Raw genomic sequence first — 21,779 nt, 5'->3', positions numbered from 1 at the left:
TTCTAGTCCACGTAGCTCAATCTTTACTTCTGCAGTTGCAGCTTCAGTTTCGGCAACTTCTAGCTTTAAACTAGGGCAGTCGATATCTTGCAAACGGTCCGTCGGATTGACTTGATTCCACCACCAAAAGTTGCAGGTTTAAGAGGAGGTTCAGATGAACCTATAGCGCAGTTCAGATGAGGAGATCTTCTAGTCCACGCAGGTCAATCTTTACTTCTACAGTTGCAGCTTCAGTTTTGGCAGCTTCCAGCTTCAAACTAGGGCAGTCGATATCTTGCAAACCGTCCGTTGGATTGACTTGATTCCACCACCAAAAGTTGCAGCTTTCAGAGGAGGTTCAGATGAACCTACATCACAGTTCAGATGAGGAGATCTTCTAGTCCACGCAAGTCAATCTTTACTTCTGCAGTTGCAGCTTCAGTTTCAGCAGCTTCCGGCTTCACATGTGTGAGGGAGAGACCCTTTTCTGCGCAGTAGAGAAGAGACTCTTTTCTGCGTAGTAGAGAGAGAGATGTGATGAGATGAGTGAGTCCAAATGAGGAAAAGTCCTCCTGTATTTATACACAACGTTGGTGTTTGAATAGATGCCACTGTTGGGCTTCTGAGCCTACATGAGTTGTAGGTTGACTTGATAATAATTCCATAATCAAAATAAATTCATATCTCCATGAATACTTATCGAAATCGAATGATCTTTATATCAATCTTACACCTCTCGACAAGAGGAATCTAATAAAAGTATTATCAACCATGAATAAGATGACCCACATGAAGTTTTTCCCTAGTTGCCAATTTTAACACTTCAGCACCTAAGCTCTGATACAATGTTAAGAAATCTAGGGCATTCAATAAATGACAATTTCTCTTCTTGATAATTGCTTGTGATGCTCTTTTTCTTCTTAATCTTATATTCAATTCTTCGTTAGCTTATTAATGTGTTCTTTCATCAAGACAATTACCAATATGCAATAATAAAAGAGACAAGTGACACAGAATATAGGCTTCTCCAGCCAAGGCCAAAACCTCTCACCTCTTAAGAGGAAAACCCGATCAAAATTCTTCTTCTTAGATCTTCAATTGATAAGTACCAAGACCATGACACAAACCCTTGACTCTTGTATCCTTCCAAGAACCTTGTCACCAACCTAGATACTCTGCCTCTTCCTTTGCTCTGCCTTTCTCACACTGCTTCCCTTGGCTCCTTCTAGAGAACTCGATCTCTATCCTTCTTACTGCTTCTCTTCAGCTTTCCCTGGAGAATCTCGGTCTCTAGGTCTTTCCTAGCTTCCTCTAGAGAGGCTCGATCTCTGGGTCTCTACTTCGACCTCCTAGAAGGTTCCTTCTTTTGCTGCCCTAACTTTGCACTTCCCAAAAGATTTTGCTGCCCAGACTTCGCACTGCCCCAGAAGATTTTGTTGCCCAGACTTCGCACTGTCCCAGAAGAAAGTCTTTTCGCTGGCCCAGAAGAAACCCTAATTTCGTATTACCCAGAAGAATCCTTTTTCTTTCTTCGCACTTCTCCTTTTCTTCCTTCTTCGTACTGCTACTTCTCTTCCTTCTTTCGCACTTCTTGTCTCAAGTAAGTCGAGTTTCTTGTCTTCAAATAGAGGACGAATTAGGCTATATATGCACCTCCTTCGTTGCCCTTTAAGCCGACTTGACAGTTGGAGTTAGACTGACTTGATCTAGCAGCTTCCTTATCGTTTGTAGGCCAACTTGAAGAGGTTTGGTGACAATTTCTTGGAGGATACTTTACATACTAATATTGACCTTTTACAAAGTGTAACATGACTTCATTTACACGACAATGACTCTTGCATTTTGTGACTAGATGACAAATAAATCCTAAAGACTCTCAACTGGAGTCTTCTCAAAAACAAAAACCCTTGCTCATGAAACCCATGAAGCAAGTCAATAAAATAATTTCATTTTTATTTACATCTTATTTCATAAAATCATATTTACATGTCATTATAAAGACCAAACCTAGTTACACTTTTCAACATCTGGAAGGCTATAATTTCCTGCCTTCTAGATGAACATGATCTCAATACATATCGATAGTGTGGTAGTTGTACCCGCTGATGCAGATCCGCTTAAGATGTACAAGAAGGAGATGGTGAAAGCTAAGAGGTTGATTCTCGATGGGGTTTGAGATCACGTGGTATCTCACATAGCTTGCAAAGATATTGCTCGGCAGATGTGGGAAGCACTTGCTACGTTGTACAAAGGATCTTCTGAGCAGCGAAAGACGTATCTTGAGGAGAAACTGAGATGCATGAGGATGCAGAAATGGGAGCATATAAACCCCTTCCTTACTAGGCTTCAGGATGTCCGAGACCAGCTGTCTTCAGTAGGGTCGGCACCCCAGCCTACAGAATTGGTGTGGCTAGCTCTGAACAAAATTTCCGAAGAATGGCAAGTTTTCTTCCAGAGTATCCTGGGCAGAGAAAAACTGCCAGAGTGGGATCGTATGTGGGTTGATCTACAGCAGCAAGAAATGACGTGAGATCTGGAGAAGAGCACCATCAGTAGTGGTAGCAGCAGTAGTGGGACGAAGCAAGTAAAGGAAGAGGAAGATGTGGCCCTCGCATCAAAGGGGCAGCAGGAGCAACGCAAGAGGAAGAAGGACATTTCCCAGATCAAGTGCTTCAAGTGTGGTGAGATTGGCCACTACAGCACTCAATATCCTCTCAGGAAGAAGGGCAAGGAGGAGAAGCAGGATCATCACGCTGCATCCGCAGAGATCGACAAGCTGTCCTCCAAACTGGACAAAGAGTTTGCCATGATCACCAAGCTACTCCAAGGATGAGGTAGGGTGATTTGGTTTTGTAGCCCGAGAGAGCTACAGGATGGGCAAGATTCTTGAGGAGGTCCACCTCTTGAATTAATACCTTGCTACGAGAGCCCATAGCATGCAGTAGCACGATGGACCAGTGGCAGTTGGTGCAGTCAGGTGCCAAAGTGACAGATGCAGTAGCTAGTAGCGGTCAGATTCTGAGCAGCACAGGGCAGAATTGGCAGCAGTGCAGTTGGCACAGTGCAAAGTCATCAGCAACGCAAAGGCTTCAATGATAGCAGAGACTCTAGCAGTAGTCAGAACTCGGGTTACAGATGCATCATACTTACCATAGTTGGTTCAATATTTTGGATGCTTTTCCGTTGCAGTTGTTGTAGTTGAAGCAGCAACAGTTGGAGAGGGTTGTAGTGCATATGCAGTGTTCGCAACAATTCAGGAAGGCCAGCGGCAGCACGGATGCAGCAATCAGAGTTGCACAGTAATTAATGGGCAATAGAGACAGACATCAGCAGCACAGCAAGAGATGGTGCAGAGACAGAGTGATTCTTTCAGTGAGTTACAGCACTAGAGCACATTCCTTGCTAAGAGGGAGTGTTGATTTATGTAGCATCAGATGTGCTCTAGCCTCGAAATTTTGCAGAGAGGCTAAGACACATGCATTCTCCAAGACCCAAAAATCGTTTGCAAAAATTCCACCTAGAGATGGTTTAATTAAAATAATTAATCATGTTTAATGTATTCCTAAGTCAAACTTAGGAAATGTGATTATTAAAGGGTATTAATTAACAAGGATCAACTCCCATTTAATCTTAGCCGTTGATTATGTTTTAATCTTAGCAGTTGGTGCTCCAATGAGAGATTATAAGAAGGAGCTTGATGGGCACTTGAAGAACACACCGAGATATTGAGATCTAGAGATAGAATTCTCAAACGGAGGAGCGCTGAGTTGCCAGAGAGAGATCGAGTGATCTTGCAGTGAGGGGCAGGGATAGTAGACCGGAGGGGATTTCTCCAGTCCCGGTGAGTGCAAGGCAAAGAAAGCGTCGAGAGGTCCAAAGAGGCAGCACAGTGCCACACAGAGGCAGCGCGATGCTTCAGAGGGAGTCTGCAATTTTGCTAAGGAACAATCAAGATCCAGTGCCAGAAGTTGGGGTGTGAGTCCGGAGGGACAGAGCGTTGAGTTTCCAATTGGCAGAAGGTCAGAAGGAGGAGGTGACGTAGTCTCTTGAGCTGTGACGCAGTGAATGCGTGAGTCCACACAGAGACTGCGTAGAGATAGCGTAGGGCGGCTCATCCAGAGCCCGGATCAGTGTCGAATCTCTAGTGACAGTGTGAGATATTTTCTCACTACATCTTTCCCAGTTTATTCTCTGTATCGGATAGCCAGTTTGGGCATCTTATGGTTTGTACTCAGAAAACTACTGCTTAACAATAAAACCCTAAGCTGCACTGTTTTCCCATATTGGGTTTTTCCAGGGACATTTGTCCCAAAATAACGGTGTACGTGCGTGTGTTTATTTCTTTCCAGTGCAGTATTTTGTTTCCGCAATATTTTATGTTGTGAAGGCTGCAGTAGATTTTATTTCGATGTTTACTGTGTAACACTGTAAATAAATTTATTCATAAATTAACAAGGAGGAGAAATTTTATCAGTTGTTGTAGTAGGGATTCGAGGTCACCGAATTTTCACATCATGAAGAATCAAGGATGATTTCTAGAGGCAGGATACAAAAGCATGAAGAAGGAGAGCCCGTTGTATTCATCACTTATGACAAGAAGAAGAAAGGAAAAGGAGGTTCATCAAATTCAAGAAAGCCTCCTCCTTGAACTTCAAATAGAAGGTTTGGAAGAGCCAAGGAATCGTTGCACATTGAATGATTCAATTGTCATAAGAGAGGCCACTATGCTCGAGATTGCCTCGAGAAGGACAATGGTCCACACTACAACACTAGAAGCAACAACAACAAGTTTGATGATCGAAGAAGAAGAGATGACCGAAGGAATGATCATAATGGAAGAGATGGAAGAAGAAGAGATGCTCCAAGTGATCATGAAGAAGATCGTCATCCTCAAAAGAAGTCAAGATACTCCATGTATGAAAATAATGTTGCAAATCAATCTGAATATATTCTTATTTTTGCACTCACTAGTTCCTCTCCTCCGGATTCGTGGGATAGTTGGTTGGTTGATAGTGGGGCCACTCATCATTTCTCTAGGTATAAGGAAGTTCTCTCTAATTTGGTAGAGAGGGAGTAAAATTTGAAAATTATTCTTGGAGACAACTCCACTCATCCCATTAAAGGCTTTGGGTCCATCAAATTCCATTTGGAGTCCGGGGAATCTGTTTTGCTCCATGATGTGATGTATGTTTCGGGATTGAAGAAGAATTTGGTATCAATATTTGCTTTGGAAGACAAAGGGATGAGGGTTGCCTTCATCAGGGGAAAGGTTCTTACTTGGCCTATTGGATCACCTATGAGAGATGCATTCACATTGGGATCAAGATTTAAAAAGGTCTCTACAGGGTTACTGGAAGACCTCTTCTAGAATTGGTCATGATACTAATCATCTAAGCGAACTATGGCACCAAAGATTGGCCCATTTACATTATGATGCTCTTCCGAAATTGAAGAAATTGGTATTTGGTATTCTCGAGTTCAAGCCCGACATGATGGAGTATGTCCAGGTTATGCAAGTGGAAAGAAGACAAGGGACGCATTCCCATCTAGCGAGAACACGACGAATGACATCCTGCATCTCATTCATTCTGACATATGTGGTTTGATGCCCTTGTATTCTATTGGTGGCCATATCTACTACATCACCTTCATTGATGGATTTTTAAGGAAGACATGGATATACTATTTGAAGCACAAGGATGAAGCCTTCGAAATGTTCAAACTTCAAGGAGTTCAAAGCTTTAGTTGAAAATCATACATGGAAGAAAATCAAGATCTTCAGGACTGACAATGGTGGAGAAAACATTTCTAATGAGTTCATCGATTTTTGCAAGAAGGAAGGTTTCAGGAAAGAGACGATTGTGCCCTATACTCCCGAACAAAATGGAGTAGCTAAAAGGAAATAGGTCCATTGTAAAAGTTTCTCGTGCCATGCTCCATGATCAAAAGTTATCGAAGTTCCTTTGGGGAGAAGCAACGAATGTTGTTGTATATGTTCAAAACAAGGTACCTCTTCAAGCATTAGACAACAAAACTCCCGAAGAAGTGTTCACAAGTGTCAAGCCCGATGTTAGCCATCTCCATATCTTTGGCTGCCCCATATACTTTCATGTGCCAAAGGACAAAAGAAACAAGCTAGAAGCCTCGAGAAGAAAAGGTACTTTCATTGGATATTGTGAAAATTCTAAAGCATTTAGAATATATATTCTTGGTCAAAGGAAGGTTGAAATTAGTAGGGATGTAACGTTCGATGAAGATGTTTCCCTTGGGAAAGCAAGGGACCTTCCTCCGCCTCCTCCTCCTGAGAAGAAGAATGATGATATGGATATTTTAGATGGTCCTTCTATGCTTGAATCCGAGACAGATATTGTTGATGATCCCATGGAGCCCATGGATCCCTTAGATCCTCCTCCAAGTGATCCTCCTACCAGGAAGAGGCCACTTTGGCTTCGTGACACATTACAGGATGATGAGAGACGAGTTCTCGTTCGAAGATCATTTAGAGAAAGGAAGAAGCCATGCAGGTACCAGGGATATGTTGCAGCCATGAGCACTATGATTCAATCTGAACCTCCCACCTTTGAAGAAGCAGTGAAAGAACAAGTTTGGAAGGATGCCATGGCTGAAGAATATGAATCAATTACGAAAAATGACATATGGGATGTTGTGTCGAAACCGAATGGGAAATCGTGGTGACTTCAAAGTGGGTATTCAAGATCAAACATGGAGTTGATGGTAGCATTGAGAAATACAAGGCAAGGTTCATGGCCCAAGGATTCTCCCAAAAAGAGGGAGAAGATTATGATGATAGATTTGCCCCTTTGGCTCGATATACAACCATTTGTTCGATAGTTGCTCTTACTGCAGGTCAAGGATGGACTCTTCATCAGATGGACGTAAAGACAACATTTCGCATGGCATGTTACAAGAAAAAGTGTATGTTGAGCAACCATAGGGATTTGAAGTAGAGGATCAAAAAACACATGTTTGCAAGTTGAAGAAGGCATTGTATGGTTTGAAGCAAGCCCCCAGAGCATGGTATGCCCGCATTGACAGTTATTTGGTGAAGCTGGGATTCACGCGAAGCAATGTCGATCCCAACCTCTACTTCAAGGTAGTCCAAGGTATGCCATTGATTTTGGTTTTGTATGTTGACAATCTATTTTTGACAGGTAGTGAGCCCCAGATAATCGAGTGTAAACAGGAGCTAGCCTCTAAATTCGAGATGAAGGACCTTGGACTCATGCACTACTTTATAGGCCTTGAGGTGTGGCAAAGGCCCGTGAGATTTTCCTTTCACAAGGAAAATATGTCGTGAAGTTGTTGGAGAGATTTGGAATGACAGAATGCAAGTCCTTTCCCACACCGATGGAAATGAATTTCAAGAAGTTATGTGGAGAAGTTGTTGGACCTGATTTGGTGAATCCATCCAACTATAGAAATTTGATTGGGGCCATGATGTTCTTCGTGAACACCCGTCTAGACATATGCTACGCAATGAACACATTGAGTCAATTCATGACCGAGCCTCTCCATGCACATTAGATCGCTGCCAAACACATTTTGAGATATTTGCATGGGACGATCACACTTGGTCTGAGATATTTTGCCAGAGATGTTCGACTTCATGGATATACCGATGTTGACTGGGTAGGAAATGTTGTCGACAGGAAGAGTACATCTAGATGTTGTTTTAGCCTTGGATCTGCCATGATATCTTGGATGAGCAAGAAGCAGAAGTTCGTAGCACTGAGTACTGCCAAGGCAGAGTACATTGTCGCTAGCATGGCTCGCTGTGAAGCATTCCGGTTGAGAAAGCTCTTTGGAAAGCTATTTGAGCAGGTCCTAGACACTACAGTGATACATTGCGACAACAGGAGTGGGATCCATCGGGCAGAGAACCCCGTATTTCATGACAAGTCCAAGCACATAGAGATTCGATATCATTACATTGGAGACATGGTGCAGTCTACAGAGAGGAGCCGTTAGACTCCATCATATATTGACAAATGAGCAAGTTGCAGATATTCTCACCAAGGCTTTGTCGAAAGGGAAGTTCTTGGTCTTCAGAGAGCATCTTGGATTGACATACATGACCCCTCCTAATAAGGGGCATCGCTGATTGAGAACACTGAACCAGCTCTTCCCCCATGTCTGAGCTCCTAGAGTGTGGAATTGAGTTGGAGGGCTCCTAGGGTTGAGGGATCTCTGGAGAATAAAGTATCACCCGTATTTGTCACCCATTGGGTGTGTGTGATCCTTGTCTGTTTTGACAAGTCAGGTATCTCCCCCTATCTTGGTCTATGTAGAGTATACCCCAGTTGGCATCATACCCACAAGCTGGGATTGTTGGGATTGTCCCTCCCCGTCTGGCTAACAGGTTGAGAAGGCTTGGGGGTGTGTGATCCTTACCTTTGGTAAGTCGGGTATCTCACCCAAGCTCAGATTATGATGCAAGTGTTCTACCTCATGACTCTTGAGGATCATTACTGGGAAGATCGGCAGGCAATAGGATGGATGTGATCCTTACCTCTTATATAACAAGTTGTATCTCGCCCATTGAGTACATCATGTGATCCTTGCTTGGTAAGTTGTATCTCGCCTACTGCTCGATGAGATGACATGAGATGAGAGTGTTTGGTAGGTCCTTCCTCATTGTTCGAGAGGGTGGTAGCTTTAGCTCCCCGATGATTCTTCTTCTTTAGATTCGAGAATGTTTTAGCAAATAGAGTTGAGTAGAGATGGGACATGACATGTCGACAGGTCACATATGATTATTACATGATGCAGTTGGAATTTCTCCCAAGCTAAGAGTGAGTGTTAATTTGGTAGCTTAGTGACAAATTCCAACCACGAGACTAGATTCCTCTTTTCGAGAGGACCAATTTTGACTATTGAAGCGCTCAATTTGGACAAGGGAAAGTGCACTTATGAAGAAAAGCCCACATATGCACATTTGGATAGGTCGGCCCTAACAAGAAATTGGTCACCCTTGGAAGCCTATAAATACAAGTGACCTCAAGCTCATTTGGATATCACCAAGCGTCATCTTCTTCAATTCTTCATTGATTGGTTCGCACAGGTCTGAGCTTAGGTCAAGGAAAGAGGTTCACACAAGTCCGAAATTACAGGGTCCGAAGCTCGCACGTGTTTAAAGGTTTTTGGTTTCTAACCACAAGATCGTCAAAGGCAATTTTCGGCTATAACCGCAAGCTAGCAGGCTCAAGGGTGCAGTTGGAAGGTCTCAACCACATGCACAACTCTTCCTTCATGCAGTTGGGCTCTAGGGCTAAATTTTGACATCTGACCATAGTTGACCACAGACAAGATAAGTTGTCTCTGATATATATTCATGTTGGGAACATATCTCTAAATGTTATTGGGTTAATTTTGCTGGAAGATTTTGTATAGGGCTCATTGTACTCTCTGCTGAACATTTTATGAATCATCTAGAAACTCACACGGATCGACTAGGAAATAATCTTAGCCCTTGATTAAGTCTTAATCTTGGCCGTTGGAGTCCCAACAAAAGATTATAAGAAGTCGATGGGTAGATGGAGAACACACACACGAGAGATCAATTTCCTTGGAGAGTTCGATTTTTCCAAAGAACAGTTGTTGTCAGAAGAGTTCGAGCTTCAGAAAGGAAGCAGAGACAGAGAACGGCAGGGACAATGAAGCCGGAGGAAGATTTTTCCAGATCTTGTGACTACATTGCAGATAGGCCGAAATTACTCCAAGAGGCTGTGTAGAGGCAACGCAGATGCTTCAAAGAGCAGTTCGATTTTCCTGGGGTAAAGTTGGTTATCAGTTCCATAGGCCGGAAGACATTTCTAGAATGTCGAAGAGACAGTTTCCCAGTCAACGGTAGGCAAGACGACTTGATTTGTAGAAGTTTCGAGCTGAGGCGTTTGAGGGCCTGCGCAAAGGTGACGCATGGCCTACGTAGAGCCAGGTGGACGTCTTACTTTTTAGAGGAAGTCAAGTGCAGGGATTTCTCGGAGTGAGGGTAATTTCACTCAAATAATTTTGGCTAATATTTTCTCTACAAAATTGCTTGTTTTTGGCATCTAGACTGTACTTAGATTATTTCACTGCTGCATAATAATAAAAACCCTCAATTGTTGCACTGCTTTTCCTAAGTTGGATTTTTTTGGGGGACTTTTGTCCAAAGATAATTGTGTCATTTTCATGTGTGTGTTAGCATATTTCTTAGATTCCAGTTTATTTTCTGCAGTATTTTTGTGAAGATTGCAGTGTGTTTATTTTGTTGTAGCCATAGCAATAAATTGTTAATTTAATTAACAGTTAGAAGAAATAATACCAGTTGCTGCAATAGAATTTCAGTGGTTAAATTTTCACAATTATACTATTATATTATTATTAAAAAGAAATTCAAGTCACTCAATCATGGCTCTCAATAATGTTCTCTTACACTCTCATTATTGGCATGCCATATTCATCTTACACTCTCATGCCATATTCCTCTTACACTCTCATTAATGCTCTTACACTCTCTTACACTGAATAAAAGCTCGTCATAAAAGATTCCTCTTACACTCTCTTACGCTCTCATTAAAGCATGTCATGAACGATTCCTCTTACGCACTCTTTAATGCATATGTTACACTCACCTACTTCATGGCATAAGTTACAAAGGCATGCGTACCATCTTAATGGCATGAGTTACATTTCCTAAATGAGCATATGTTACTCTCCCTCTTGGCATGTGAGTTATTCCTCCATTATAGCATGTATTTGTTGCTCCTATATATGTGTCTCATTCCTTCTCCTCTCACTAGTTTTGCATCGTGAAAGAAGAATTCAAACTTGAAAGAGAGTTGGAGAGAGTTGACGAAGATTGAGAGAGAGAGACTTGGAGAGTAAGGGCAGAACTTAGTGAGCCAAAGTTGATTTAGTGCTTCAATGTTGATTCAGTTGAAAGGAACGTTTATTCATTGTGTGCATCTGTTGCTGCTACCAGTGATCTTCATGCTACAACTTGTTCAGATTTGGTTGAACTTACTCATTCTCTTGATTTTTCATTGTACTTTGTATCTTTGTTGAACAATTGATTTCTAATAGAAGAAGAATTTGTTAGGTTTCCCCCTGTCGATTTTGCCTTGGTCATTGGACCTAATTTCTCTGTGTCTCATTTTATTCTTGATTGTCTTCTATTGTGCATTTGATTTATGTTCTATCTACAATTGTTTATCTAATATTACAACATATAGAAGTTTTGTAATAAGTGATTGTTACAGCATAGAACATCAGAATTTCAACACTTGCTTTAATGATGGTCCCAAGGTGCTTGTCACTTCTTAAGCCTTCTTTAATGATGCTCCAAAGGCACTTAATATTTCTTCAAACTTATTTTAATGATGTTCCCAAGATTCTTGTTTTCTTCAAAGACTTGCTAGAAGATCTTTCGAGAGAGAAATCCTTCTTCAAGATAATGACCTAAAATAAAGAGCTTCTAATTAAAGAGAGAGAAACTTTCTTCCTTCTACCTTGCAAATGATGTCTTCCAAAGTCCTCAAAAGATCTTCCAAGATGCTTCTTTCAAGATGTTCCAAGATGTCTTCAAAAGTCTTTTCTCAATATGCTCGCCTGTAAACAAGAGCCTCTTAGTCTAGTAGCCTTCCTTCAAGATGAATGATGAGCATTCTTTCCATAGAGCTTCTCCTTGCATCATTCCTTATGTTCTCCCTTGTGACTCTTGTCTCCTTTCTTATGTCCTTCCAAGATGATTAGAGTACATGTCCTCTTCTTATATCCTCAAGAGTGATCTCCAAGCAGCTTCCTTTTTCACCTTAGCTTTGATACCATGTTGAGAAATCTATATGGCAGCACTTAAGGTGATTTCTCTTACTTTATAATTGATTGTGATATTATATTAACTTCTTCTTCTTGTTCTTATTATGTTTTCTTTCATCAAACAATTACCAAAACCATAAAACAATGAAGATCACAAAAACAACAAACACAAGATGTAGACTCTTAGCCAAAGAAAAACCCCTCTTAGGGGAAAACCCAGGCAAAATTCTTCTCTTCTTATAGAAACATCCTCAAATAAGAAATCCAAGACCAAAAAACCTTAGACCAAGACCTCCTCCAAGCACCAAGTCCAATAAAAGTCCTTCCAACTAGTTAAATTCAAACCAAGTCAACAAGGATCAAACCCTTCCAGAACTGCTGCAAACTCAGAATTTCGGCCCCCAGCATCTAAATTTCGGACCTGCAGTAGGTCTGCAACTTCGGCCCCCTGCAGCATCTCAGAATTTCGCACGTGTGAGAGAAAATAGTCCAAAAACTAGGTCAGAACTTTGATTTTCCTTCCTCCTTGCTTTAGCTTCTCTCTCCTTTGACTTTCTTGGCTTCTTCCTTGAATTTCGCACTCTTCTATTGCATATTGAACTTCTTGTGATAAGGTGAGCTAATGAGGTCGAAATCACTTGTATTTATACCCTTTTCAAGGGGTCGAATAGCCTCTTCTAGGCCGACTTGGTCTTGGAGGTCAATATTGACAATTTTGACTAAAAAATAATTCTTCTTTCTTGTTACAAATTGCCCAATAGGGTCTTATACATAGGACAAAAACTCTCTTGACTCATGACACATCCCTTATAAACTTGACAAACCCTAGGAGCATGAAATGTGTGCTTGACCTAGATGACCACTTAAATGGAGCATGAAACCCAAGCCTGAAAAATAATAATTTTCTTTCTTCTTTTCTTTCTTCTTTTGATAGATACATAAGATATACATAATGACACGAGTACAATGACAATTATGAAGACCGAACATAGTTACATTTTCAACAATAATAATCCCAAGAAAGATGAAGCTGATTTACTTGATTAGTAATTTGACTTAAAAAATGGAAGTCAATCTCACATGCACAATTGTTTTTAAAAAAAAATGAGTAGAAAATACATGCCATCTAAACACTGATGCAGTTATGACTGAAAGAAGCTTACCAGGTCCCATGATCTCCTCAGTATCAATCTCAACAATATAATCTGAGAGAAAGTTTATATGAAATGTTATGTTGAGCTGCCCATCTTTTGGATTCTGCAAAGAATTTTGTAGCTCACTTGGTCTTGTGTAAGATGTGCCTGGGATAAACTCATGAAAGAATGCCTGAATGAGCCTTAGATCATGCACATTTTTGAATAGGCGAGGGACCAGACGGAATTGTAATATATTTCCTGCTCTGCCTCTTAATGTTACTGATGAGCTGTTCAAATCATCTCTTCCATCCACTGCTCCACTAAGAACACTAATATGTTCATCACTTCCGGGTCTTTTTGCAGTGAGGTTAAATTGGAAACCAACTGCAGCAGCTGGACTGTTAGGCACATCAATAAAATGCCAAGAAATATAGTAGTTATCCTTTGTCAATTGGCATTGATTACATTTTAGTCTCACATTGGGCCCTCTACTTGTATTGTGGCAATCAAACTTTATGAAGTCTGACAAAGGTGAGGTTCGTTCATCAATTGATCCAGGGTCTCCAGTCTGCATAGTACCAAGGCCATGCAGCTGTGCACAGCTCATGCCCGACACTGTAGTTATATTGAATTCCAAATCATTGACAAAAGATTTCATATCTGGGGCATTTGCAGGCCTTATGTTCTGCACTTCAACACTCCTTTTGGAAATAATTTGATAAAGCAACCTGCACATTCCCAAGCATAAGTACTTTCTCTACAAAAGACATCAATCACTTGAAAATAAAAAATAAAATATATAGTGAGAAGCTGTAAAATATGAAATCTTTACTCCACAATAGGACAGAATAGGCAACAATAATACTCATATAATCAAATAAGTGCAATAAAATTATAGTGGTTCATCTAAATATGCTCACGCTGTAGAAAGTCCAAGAAAAAAAATGAAACTGGCTACAGAAAATGTCCCACCAAGCTCCGTTTTTCGCTTCACCATAATTTTTTGTTCATCCTATTACACATATAGTCATGTAAGTATCAATGGTATCAGTATACACCAGGAAAAAAAAATGCATTAAACTCTCCTTATGTCTTACTACATTTTGCTTGAATTATCAGTGTCTTACTATGTCTAAAGAATGTATGAAAATTTACAGAAAATATGTTCGATATCATATGTAGGACTTTTTAATTGCTTACATCAAGGCCCAGACCAATTCGCACCATTCTAACTTGATAAGCTAAATAAAGAAAAGACGAGTTTCTATCTACATTATATTATTCTATCTAACAAATGTACATCATAGAAGTTCACGAAAATTCGAAATATGCAATGATAAGTAAAATGTGAATCTAATGCATCATTGTTGACCACCAAAACAATTATCTAGGTTAAAATTGATTTTCATTACACAAGTGTCATATTTAAATAATCTGCCATATATAGATCACCCAATGCTAACTTCCATAACAAGGAAATCAACATATAATTGGAAAGGAGAGCACATTAAAATGCCCACAAGTATGAAGTTTCCAATTTCATAATATTGTTCAGTGTTTAATCCTTAATCCAACATTTGTATTTTGAACCTGTTACCCACCAAGGAAGGTGACCCCATAGGAGAAAAAAAATTCTCCTATTCTTCACATCCAGCTGGCCAGCCATGCAGCCCTTGACAGCCACCACTAGCTTATGATGTGCCATTTTATCTCCACCACCTGCATCAATCATATACATTCTCGCCCATCCGGCAAGAGCATATGGATGAATGTGGGATTCCGACCGAAAGGGCTTTATTCATTCTGCAATCGGGTGCTTATGCTTGTTTGTATTTGGGCTTTTGATATGGATTATGGGGTGACCTGGAAGAAGGAAGGGTTTTGACCATGATCTTGTTCCCTCACCTTAAATGGGCGGTTAATCTTCGATCCTGGTCTAGTGGGACCTCCCATAAGGGCCCAATGGATATAAGAGGGGCACTACTCGGGAAGCCTTGATTGAGATAGTTGTTCCATCTATCCCTACCAATGTTGCACTAAGCGGGGACGAAACAGGGACGTTTTTTGGAAGCAGGGACGCGGACGCATCATTTTCCAAAAATCTAGGAAGTGAAGCGTCTCCTATATATATATATATATATATATATTTGCATTTATACTCAAAACAAACATCCCAAATACCAAATTAGTTGTAGAAGACATGAAAACATGCATATTTTTGCATAAATCAAGATAGATATGGCATCCATAATTCCATTGTAGTTACTAGTATGTACATCAATGATTAATTATTCAAACATCAACCATCTATATTCTAGCAATTACAAACATACATCAGCATATTATAAAACATAAAACATTTAAGCATATTATAAAACATAAAACATGAGCATATTATGATTTATCTAGCGAGCAACTGTCAACATTTGTCATGTCCAAAATTCAAATAATAATGTTTACAAAATATGTCACTTGGTCACCGCCAAGACAAAAAAGGTTCAAATTCACAAGCCTACAAGTCTAATGATTAATCTATGACAAAAGTAGTAAAGTGTGAATATATCTACTAACCTCTCCTCCTTCCACCACGAAAAGAATGTGCCTGCGGGCCTCCACGTGGTGGCAATGAAGAGGATGGTGCCTATGGAAGTTGTGGCACTGAAACTAATGAAGATGACCCCCCTATTGTTGGTGTTGAACCATGGAACCTAGGAACCAAGGGACCAAATGGGGGTGGCATCTCAACAAGATCATCATCATCCTGGAATCGCTCAATAAATTCATACAAAAAAAAACACTAGTTAACAAAAAAAATTAAAAACATGAATTAGAGAAATGCTTTATAAGGAAAATTCATACCACAATGGACATACCTGGATAAGAGCATCCTCTAATTTCTCTAATCGCAACACTCCATCCTCCAAATTGGGCTCCTCTGGATTCCTATCCCAAATCTTAAGGTCTTTATTAGTCTTTGCATCATCACAGTACTGGGACAACAATCGCAAGTTGTAATGAACATAAACCAAGCTCTCTGCCCGGTATAAACTCAACCTGCTCCTTTTAACACTATGGATGAAAGAACAAGAACTCCAACACCTCTCTGCAGAAGAAGTGTTTACCACCTGTGATAGCACCCGCAATGCCAAAGTCTGTAGAGGTGGAGTAGCCCCTCCATGCATGTTCCACCACTCAAGAGAAGAAAAAGTCTCTCAATCTCTAATTGCATGCATGCTCCCAAATGGACCAGTGTTAAGAGTATAGTTGCTCAACTGTCTCCGTACCATGGCAGCCTCCTCCTCAGCAGGGACTAATTTACTCAATGCAATCATATATTTTTTGTGAACCTCTTGATCTTGGTGTGGTTTTCTCCTGCTTTCCCCCCCCAGGTGCTGGTGTTGAAAGCCATGATGGATGATAGTATTTAGGTGTCAAAACATATGCTAATGCATGCAATGGAACATTTAGCATTTCCCATTAGTTTTCCACCTCTGCACGAATATAATTGTACAAGGTGATATCTCTAGGCTCAACAATGTCTTTACTCTACCCCAACATGCTATCCATTTGCTCATACACCTCCGCAATTATTGGTCGATCTGAATCTCCAAACTTGATCATGTAATAAATTGGTTTGGTGAATTGCAAAACATATTTAACCTGTGACCAAAAGTACATGTCAAGAATAGTGTCCTTGGCTGCATTAGCACCATCTCTATCAGTGTTAATTTCATCCCATGTTTCAGCACACAACATATTAATTAAAGCTTGTCTCACCTTCACTAGCCGCCTAAAGGTGAGGTAATAACTGGCAATCTCGTCTTTGCAAGTTTAAGCAATTGCAACTTGGAATAAGTGCCATAGAAGTAGTTTACCCTTGTATGCCCTATGATTAATTTAATCAGTTGCTTCCCTCTCCTGTAAAGCTCATTAATCCACCCACATTCTTTATGCTTCACAATATCATGCATCAAAAGGTTCAATGTGTGAACCAAGCACCCAGACCAAAAAATGTGTGGATGAGTACGCTCAATAATTTTTCTTGCTACCTTACAATTTGCTGCATTATCTGTGATCACTTGAACCACATTATTCGGACCAACATCTTTGATTGATTGCAATAGGAGATCTACAATGTTTTGGGAAGATGCACTGATGGAGAAGGAGTCATGACATGTAATAAATATTGCACCACTAGCAGAAACACCAAGAACATTTATCAAATGTTGGTTTCTAATATTTGTCCACCCATCTGATACAATGGACACCCCACAATCTACCCACTCATTTGTAAAACGTGTCAAAGCTCTTTGAACCTTTGCTTTTTCTCTTTCTAATAACATTGTTCTAGCTTTCTCATAGTTGGGGGACTTGTATCCTTTTGGGGCTTCATTGATGGCCTTTACCATTTCATGCCAATAGGGAGAGCGAAGCACATTGAATGGTACACCACAAGCACAAAGAAATCGAACTATCTTTCCATCCACATCATCCCTCCCATCAACATTAAGGAAATCCCCTATTGTTCTTTTACCTCCAGAGCTTCCAGAAGTACCATGAGGAGATGAGCTACCAAATCTAGAGGTTGTACTTGATTCAGAATGAGTTTTTTGTTTCTTGCTTTTTTGTTGTGCAGCCTCCTCTATTTGGATGTATTTTCTTCTTTGTTCAAATGAAATGCTTGGGCAAATTTGTATCCCACAGCGCCCTTCTTATCATCATTGTCCATCACCCCACAAAGATGCCTCCTCACACTGGTATCTGAACCACTAAATGGTTTTCCTCCATGACAACCATGAGGGCACAAAAATGTGTAGTTTCCACCACCCTTTCCCCCTTCAAGTTTGGTCGCATAGTTCCACAAGGGTGCTAATGCAGCTTTCCCCTCTAGTGTTTAAGTTTCCCCTTCATGTTCAACTTCATCCCCTTCCTCTTCAAACCCTTCCTCCTCATCATACATTGGGTCACTCATATTGGGACCACTGTCCTCTTGTGCTTCTTCCCTTCTATTCCTACTCCCCCTTGCCATCATTAAAACCAAAAGTGGAATGATACATAGAAGCCAAAAGAACACCATCTTGGAATATGGATATAGGTGGTGGACAACCTGCAATTATATAAACAAGTAGAAACAATGGGAAAGAGTAGGAGAGGGAGGAGAAAAATAGAAAAAAAAAATGTCAAAAAAATAAGGGAGTTTGGGGTTTGCACTTACCTCTTTAGCTCTTGTAGATGAAGTCCTCCAAGCTCCTACTCCAAGCTCCTCCTCCTTCACTCCTCCAAGCTCTCCTCTCTTCTCTTCTCCTCTCTTTCCAACTCTCATAAACTCAAAGTGAGAAAATGAGAAATGAATGGGGGCTTAAATCCCTTCATTCCTCACCCTAACCCAAGGTGGACCCACCCCTAACAAGTCAAAATATAAAAAAAAAACAGCGTTTTTTTTGCCGCGCTGCAGAAATGGAGGAAGTGTGTACGGAATCGTACGCGATCCGTACGCTTCGTATTCCGAAGCGCCGTATGAAACGCGTTTCGGTCACACGCTTCCGGAATTTCCAGGAAGCGTGTTTATCAGTCCGAAACGCGTTTTGGTTTTTCTAAAACACGTTTCGTACAGCACTTCCCCCACGCGTCCGTACGGATCGCAAATCGGGGTTTAGATCCGAGGAGGGGGTGTTTCCTGCAACACTGATCCCTACTCCATACTTACCACTTTCCATCTTACATTACAAGCCCCATATTCCACCTCCATTCTTCGGGTTCAACTAACCATTGGTTCTCTGGGATTTGGCACCCATACATCCACATACCTGGGTAGGGCCCGAAACTTTGCCCTGGGAGGTTGATGCAGCTAAAAGGAAAGGAAAAAAACATATAATGGCCACAAGCAAATAATAAAAAGAATATCAAAATGCAAAAGATGGTCGGGACATACACATTAACACGTGGGCAAAAAGCCTAGCATGAGCTCTACCTCACTCATTATGGCCATCACTCAGTTCCTGAGCACATGTTGCTCCTATACATCATAAAAAGAACCCTTGCATGTCCTAACCCCGATGAGCAATGAGCTACCTCGTCATTAAGGGGTACTACAACTATTGTACATCATACAAAGCAAGCTCTAACCCTTTGAACTATGAGAAGTAACACATAAACATAAAGCAAAAGTAAAAGGCGCACAAGAGGGGTGGAAAATCAAAGGCCGATTTGGTAACTCATGCATCCACGATTGCTCCCTCCTCACATATATACACTCAAGATGTGGATGCCCATCATGTTGGTCCCTTTGACCATGGCACTTGGCCAAGAAGACTTCTCCCCTTTGTACCATCATTATTTACATAACACCTATCGATTGAAGGGTGGACTGAGGAAATGTTACTCCCCTTTGTGGCTGGAAACCTATGTTACCAAGATATGGATACAGATGCGGATTCGGATCTGAATCTGAATACGGATCCGTTGGTTTTTTGAAAAGCCAGGATTCAGATACTGAGAGGATACGATGGATACAAAAATATATAATAATATTTTTATATTTTAAAAAACATAGTTCAAAATCAAAGCCATTCATGAGTCACAACAGTAGAACTAAAATCATTAGATAATTTATGAATTTAAACACTGAAATGACCTTGCCTCATACAAAATTGATAGTAGTAAATACAAAAATGAGTGCCTCTTCAATGGTCACTCTACTAATATGATAATAGAAAGTAGGTTTGACTACAAATTCTCAAATGGGTCTACATCCTCATCATCTACATATTGCAACTCTACATCATGAATAGATGACGGTGCACCGAGAATATCAAAAGTTGTAGTAGAAGTTGGAATTGTTTGTGTAGCATCCTCAAGTAGATTGAGGTGAGTCATGGCATTCAATGTCATGTTTAAGTCAGATATATCAGGTTCCACATCCCACATCCTACTTGGACCTTTCTTATACTCTGGATTAGAATGTGATAGAAGACAGAGGTTAGAATGAACATATACAAAATCCTTCGCCTTCATTGCTCCCTGTCTATTTCGCTTCACGAATGGATGAAGCCATATGTACTCCAATTCCTCTCAATTGATGAGGAACTAGCAACCTGCAATAACAACCTTGTGGCTAGAGTTGAGAGATGAATGCTATCCTCGCCATGGAAGCCCCACCAAGTACTAGGATCCATATGACCTCGATCATCCATGGCTAGTGGATCTGAAAAGTTACCACTGGATTGTGTTAGTTTTTGTAGCATCGGATGGTGTTCTAGTCTCAAACTTTGTGGATAGGCTAAAACACATGAGATCTCTAGAACCCAAAAATCATTTCTGGAAATTCCACCTAGAGATAGCTCAATTAAATTAATTAGTCAATAATTAAAAATTGCCTAAGTTTAACTTAGGGAAATTAATTAATTAAAGAATTAATTGATAAAGGTGAGAATTCTCTAGAAACTCACATGGATCGACTTAAAGATGATCTCAACTATCGACTAAGATTTAATCATGGTCATTGAAGTCTCAACTGGAGATTATAAGAGGAGGTTGATGGAGTAGATGGAGAAAACACCAATTGCAGATACTCAATGATTAAGGCAGTTCGATTTTTCGATAACAGGTGATTCAGTAGCGAGATCAAGCCAGTGATAAGAGTAGGCAGGTAGCAGAGGGGCAGAGTAGCTGATTTCCAAAGGAGTTTCCAGTTCCCGAACAGTCAAGGGAGGAGGTCGTATTATTTCTCCAGGAGGTTGCGCAGTGCCTAAAGAGGGAAGATTGATTCAACTGAGGGTTCCAAAACCCTATGTTTCTCTTCAAACTCTCTCCAAGAGCTCTTTCTCCAAACTCACAAATGCACAAATGAATGAGGAGAGACCCCCTCATTTCCCTTTTTTATAACTCACTTAACTTTTCCCTCCAATTAAATATTTAAAAGCACTTTTCCTTTCTTTATTTAATAAAGTGACTTTTATAAACTAATTAAAGTCACTTTTAATGCCGAAAAATGCTTAATTCGCCTCTATGGTCACACTGGCCACCCAAAGCCCCTTTTTATCATTCTGTCCTATAGATCTTTTTGCCCCGATTCCAACGAGCTATTGCACTAAGGTGTTTATTCAAGTAATAAACCTGAAACAGCACCTTAAGCATAACTAATTAAAATATTCCTGTTAATAATGCCATTTTACAGAAATCATCAGAATGCAATGGAACCAAGAGAAAACCGTGCGGAATTGATCCTGATGATGAAATATGGTAAGCGATCCCAATCGAACCCATAAAACTCCTCTAGAACCCTCTAGGCCCACCAATGTAGTAATCCTGCTCTTATGACCAGGCTGACACAAGCTATGGAAAACACTCTTTAACCACCTTGCCATGTAATCCAAAATTTGGGGACATTATAGCAGTCCAGGCTTTGGGCACCTTACCCACAGGTACCCAAGCCATTTGAGAAGTATATTGACACCCATAGGTGAAGCGTTGAGAGTCATGAGACTCCAAGCTGCAGCAGAGCATCACACACACCCTTGGGAAACTAGGTCATATTATTGCATGCATTGCTCATAGTATGATATGTGAATGGCAATCCCCTTGGTGACCTTCTGTTAGCTCTCCCAAGTGTTTTTTGATCCCCCACAAACGTGATAGTTAAGGTGTCAATGCTAGGGCATCAAAATATCCTTACTCCCTTGCAAGATCAAATCAATTTTAAGAACCCATAGACCCCATTGACCCTAGGACTAGGCATTGGCATTCTTTGTTGGTGATCAATTCAACTTCTTATCCATAAATTTTCTTCCTTTCTCTATTGAACTAATTCAGCCCCTTTAAGACCAAGCAGCCAAGCTAAGGCTTGGT

At 40.5% G+C, this 21,779-nt stretch overlaps 1 protein-coding gene across 7 annotated transcripts in view; it reads right to left on the bottom strand.

Annotated features, from left to right (window-relative positions):
• The window catches only part of LOC149263266 (uncharacterized), a 255,808-nt gene that overhangs the window by 194,645 nt on the left and 39,384 nt on the right, over nt 1-21,779 (bottom strand). For 6 of the 7 annotated variants that reach the window (XR_016259246.1, XM_089426017.1, XM_089426012.1 and 3 more), the window contains exons 3-4: nt 13,853-13,944; nt 12,960-13,660 (exon numbers count right to left, since the gene is read on the bottom strand). Coding sequence is in view for 6 of the 7 variants with exons in the window: in XM_089426017.1 (XP_089282143.1) it covers nt 12,960-13,660; nt 13,853-13,944 (793 nt within the window). In the remaining variant the exon portion in view is untranslated. The remainder of the gene's footprint in view (nt 1-12,959; nt 13,661-13,852; nt 13,945-21,779) is intronic. The other variant, XM_089426025.1, reaches the window with a different exon arrangement.

The sequence above is a fragment of the Pinus tabuliformis genome, chromosome 6, assembly GCF_031772625.1.
Source record: "Pinus tabuliformis cultivar Carrire ecotype Pingquan chromosome 6, CPIR1, whole genome shotgun sequence".
NCBI lineage: Eukaryota > Viridiplantae > Streptophyta > Pinopsida > Pinales > Pinaceae > Pinus > Pinus tabuliformis.
This window is presented reverse-complemented; position numbering and strand designations above follow the sequence as displayed.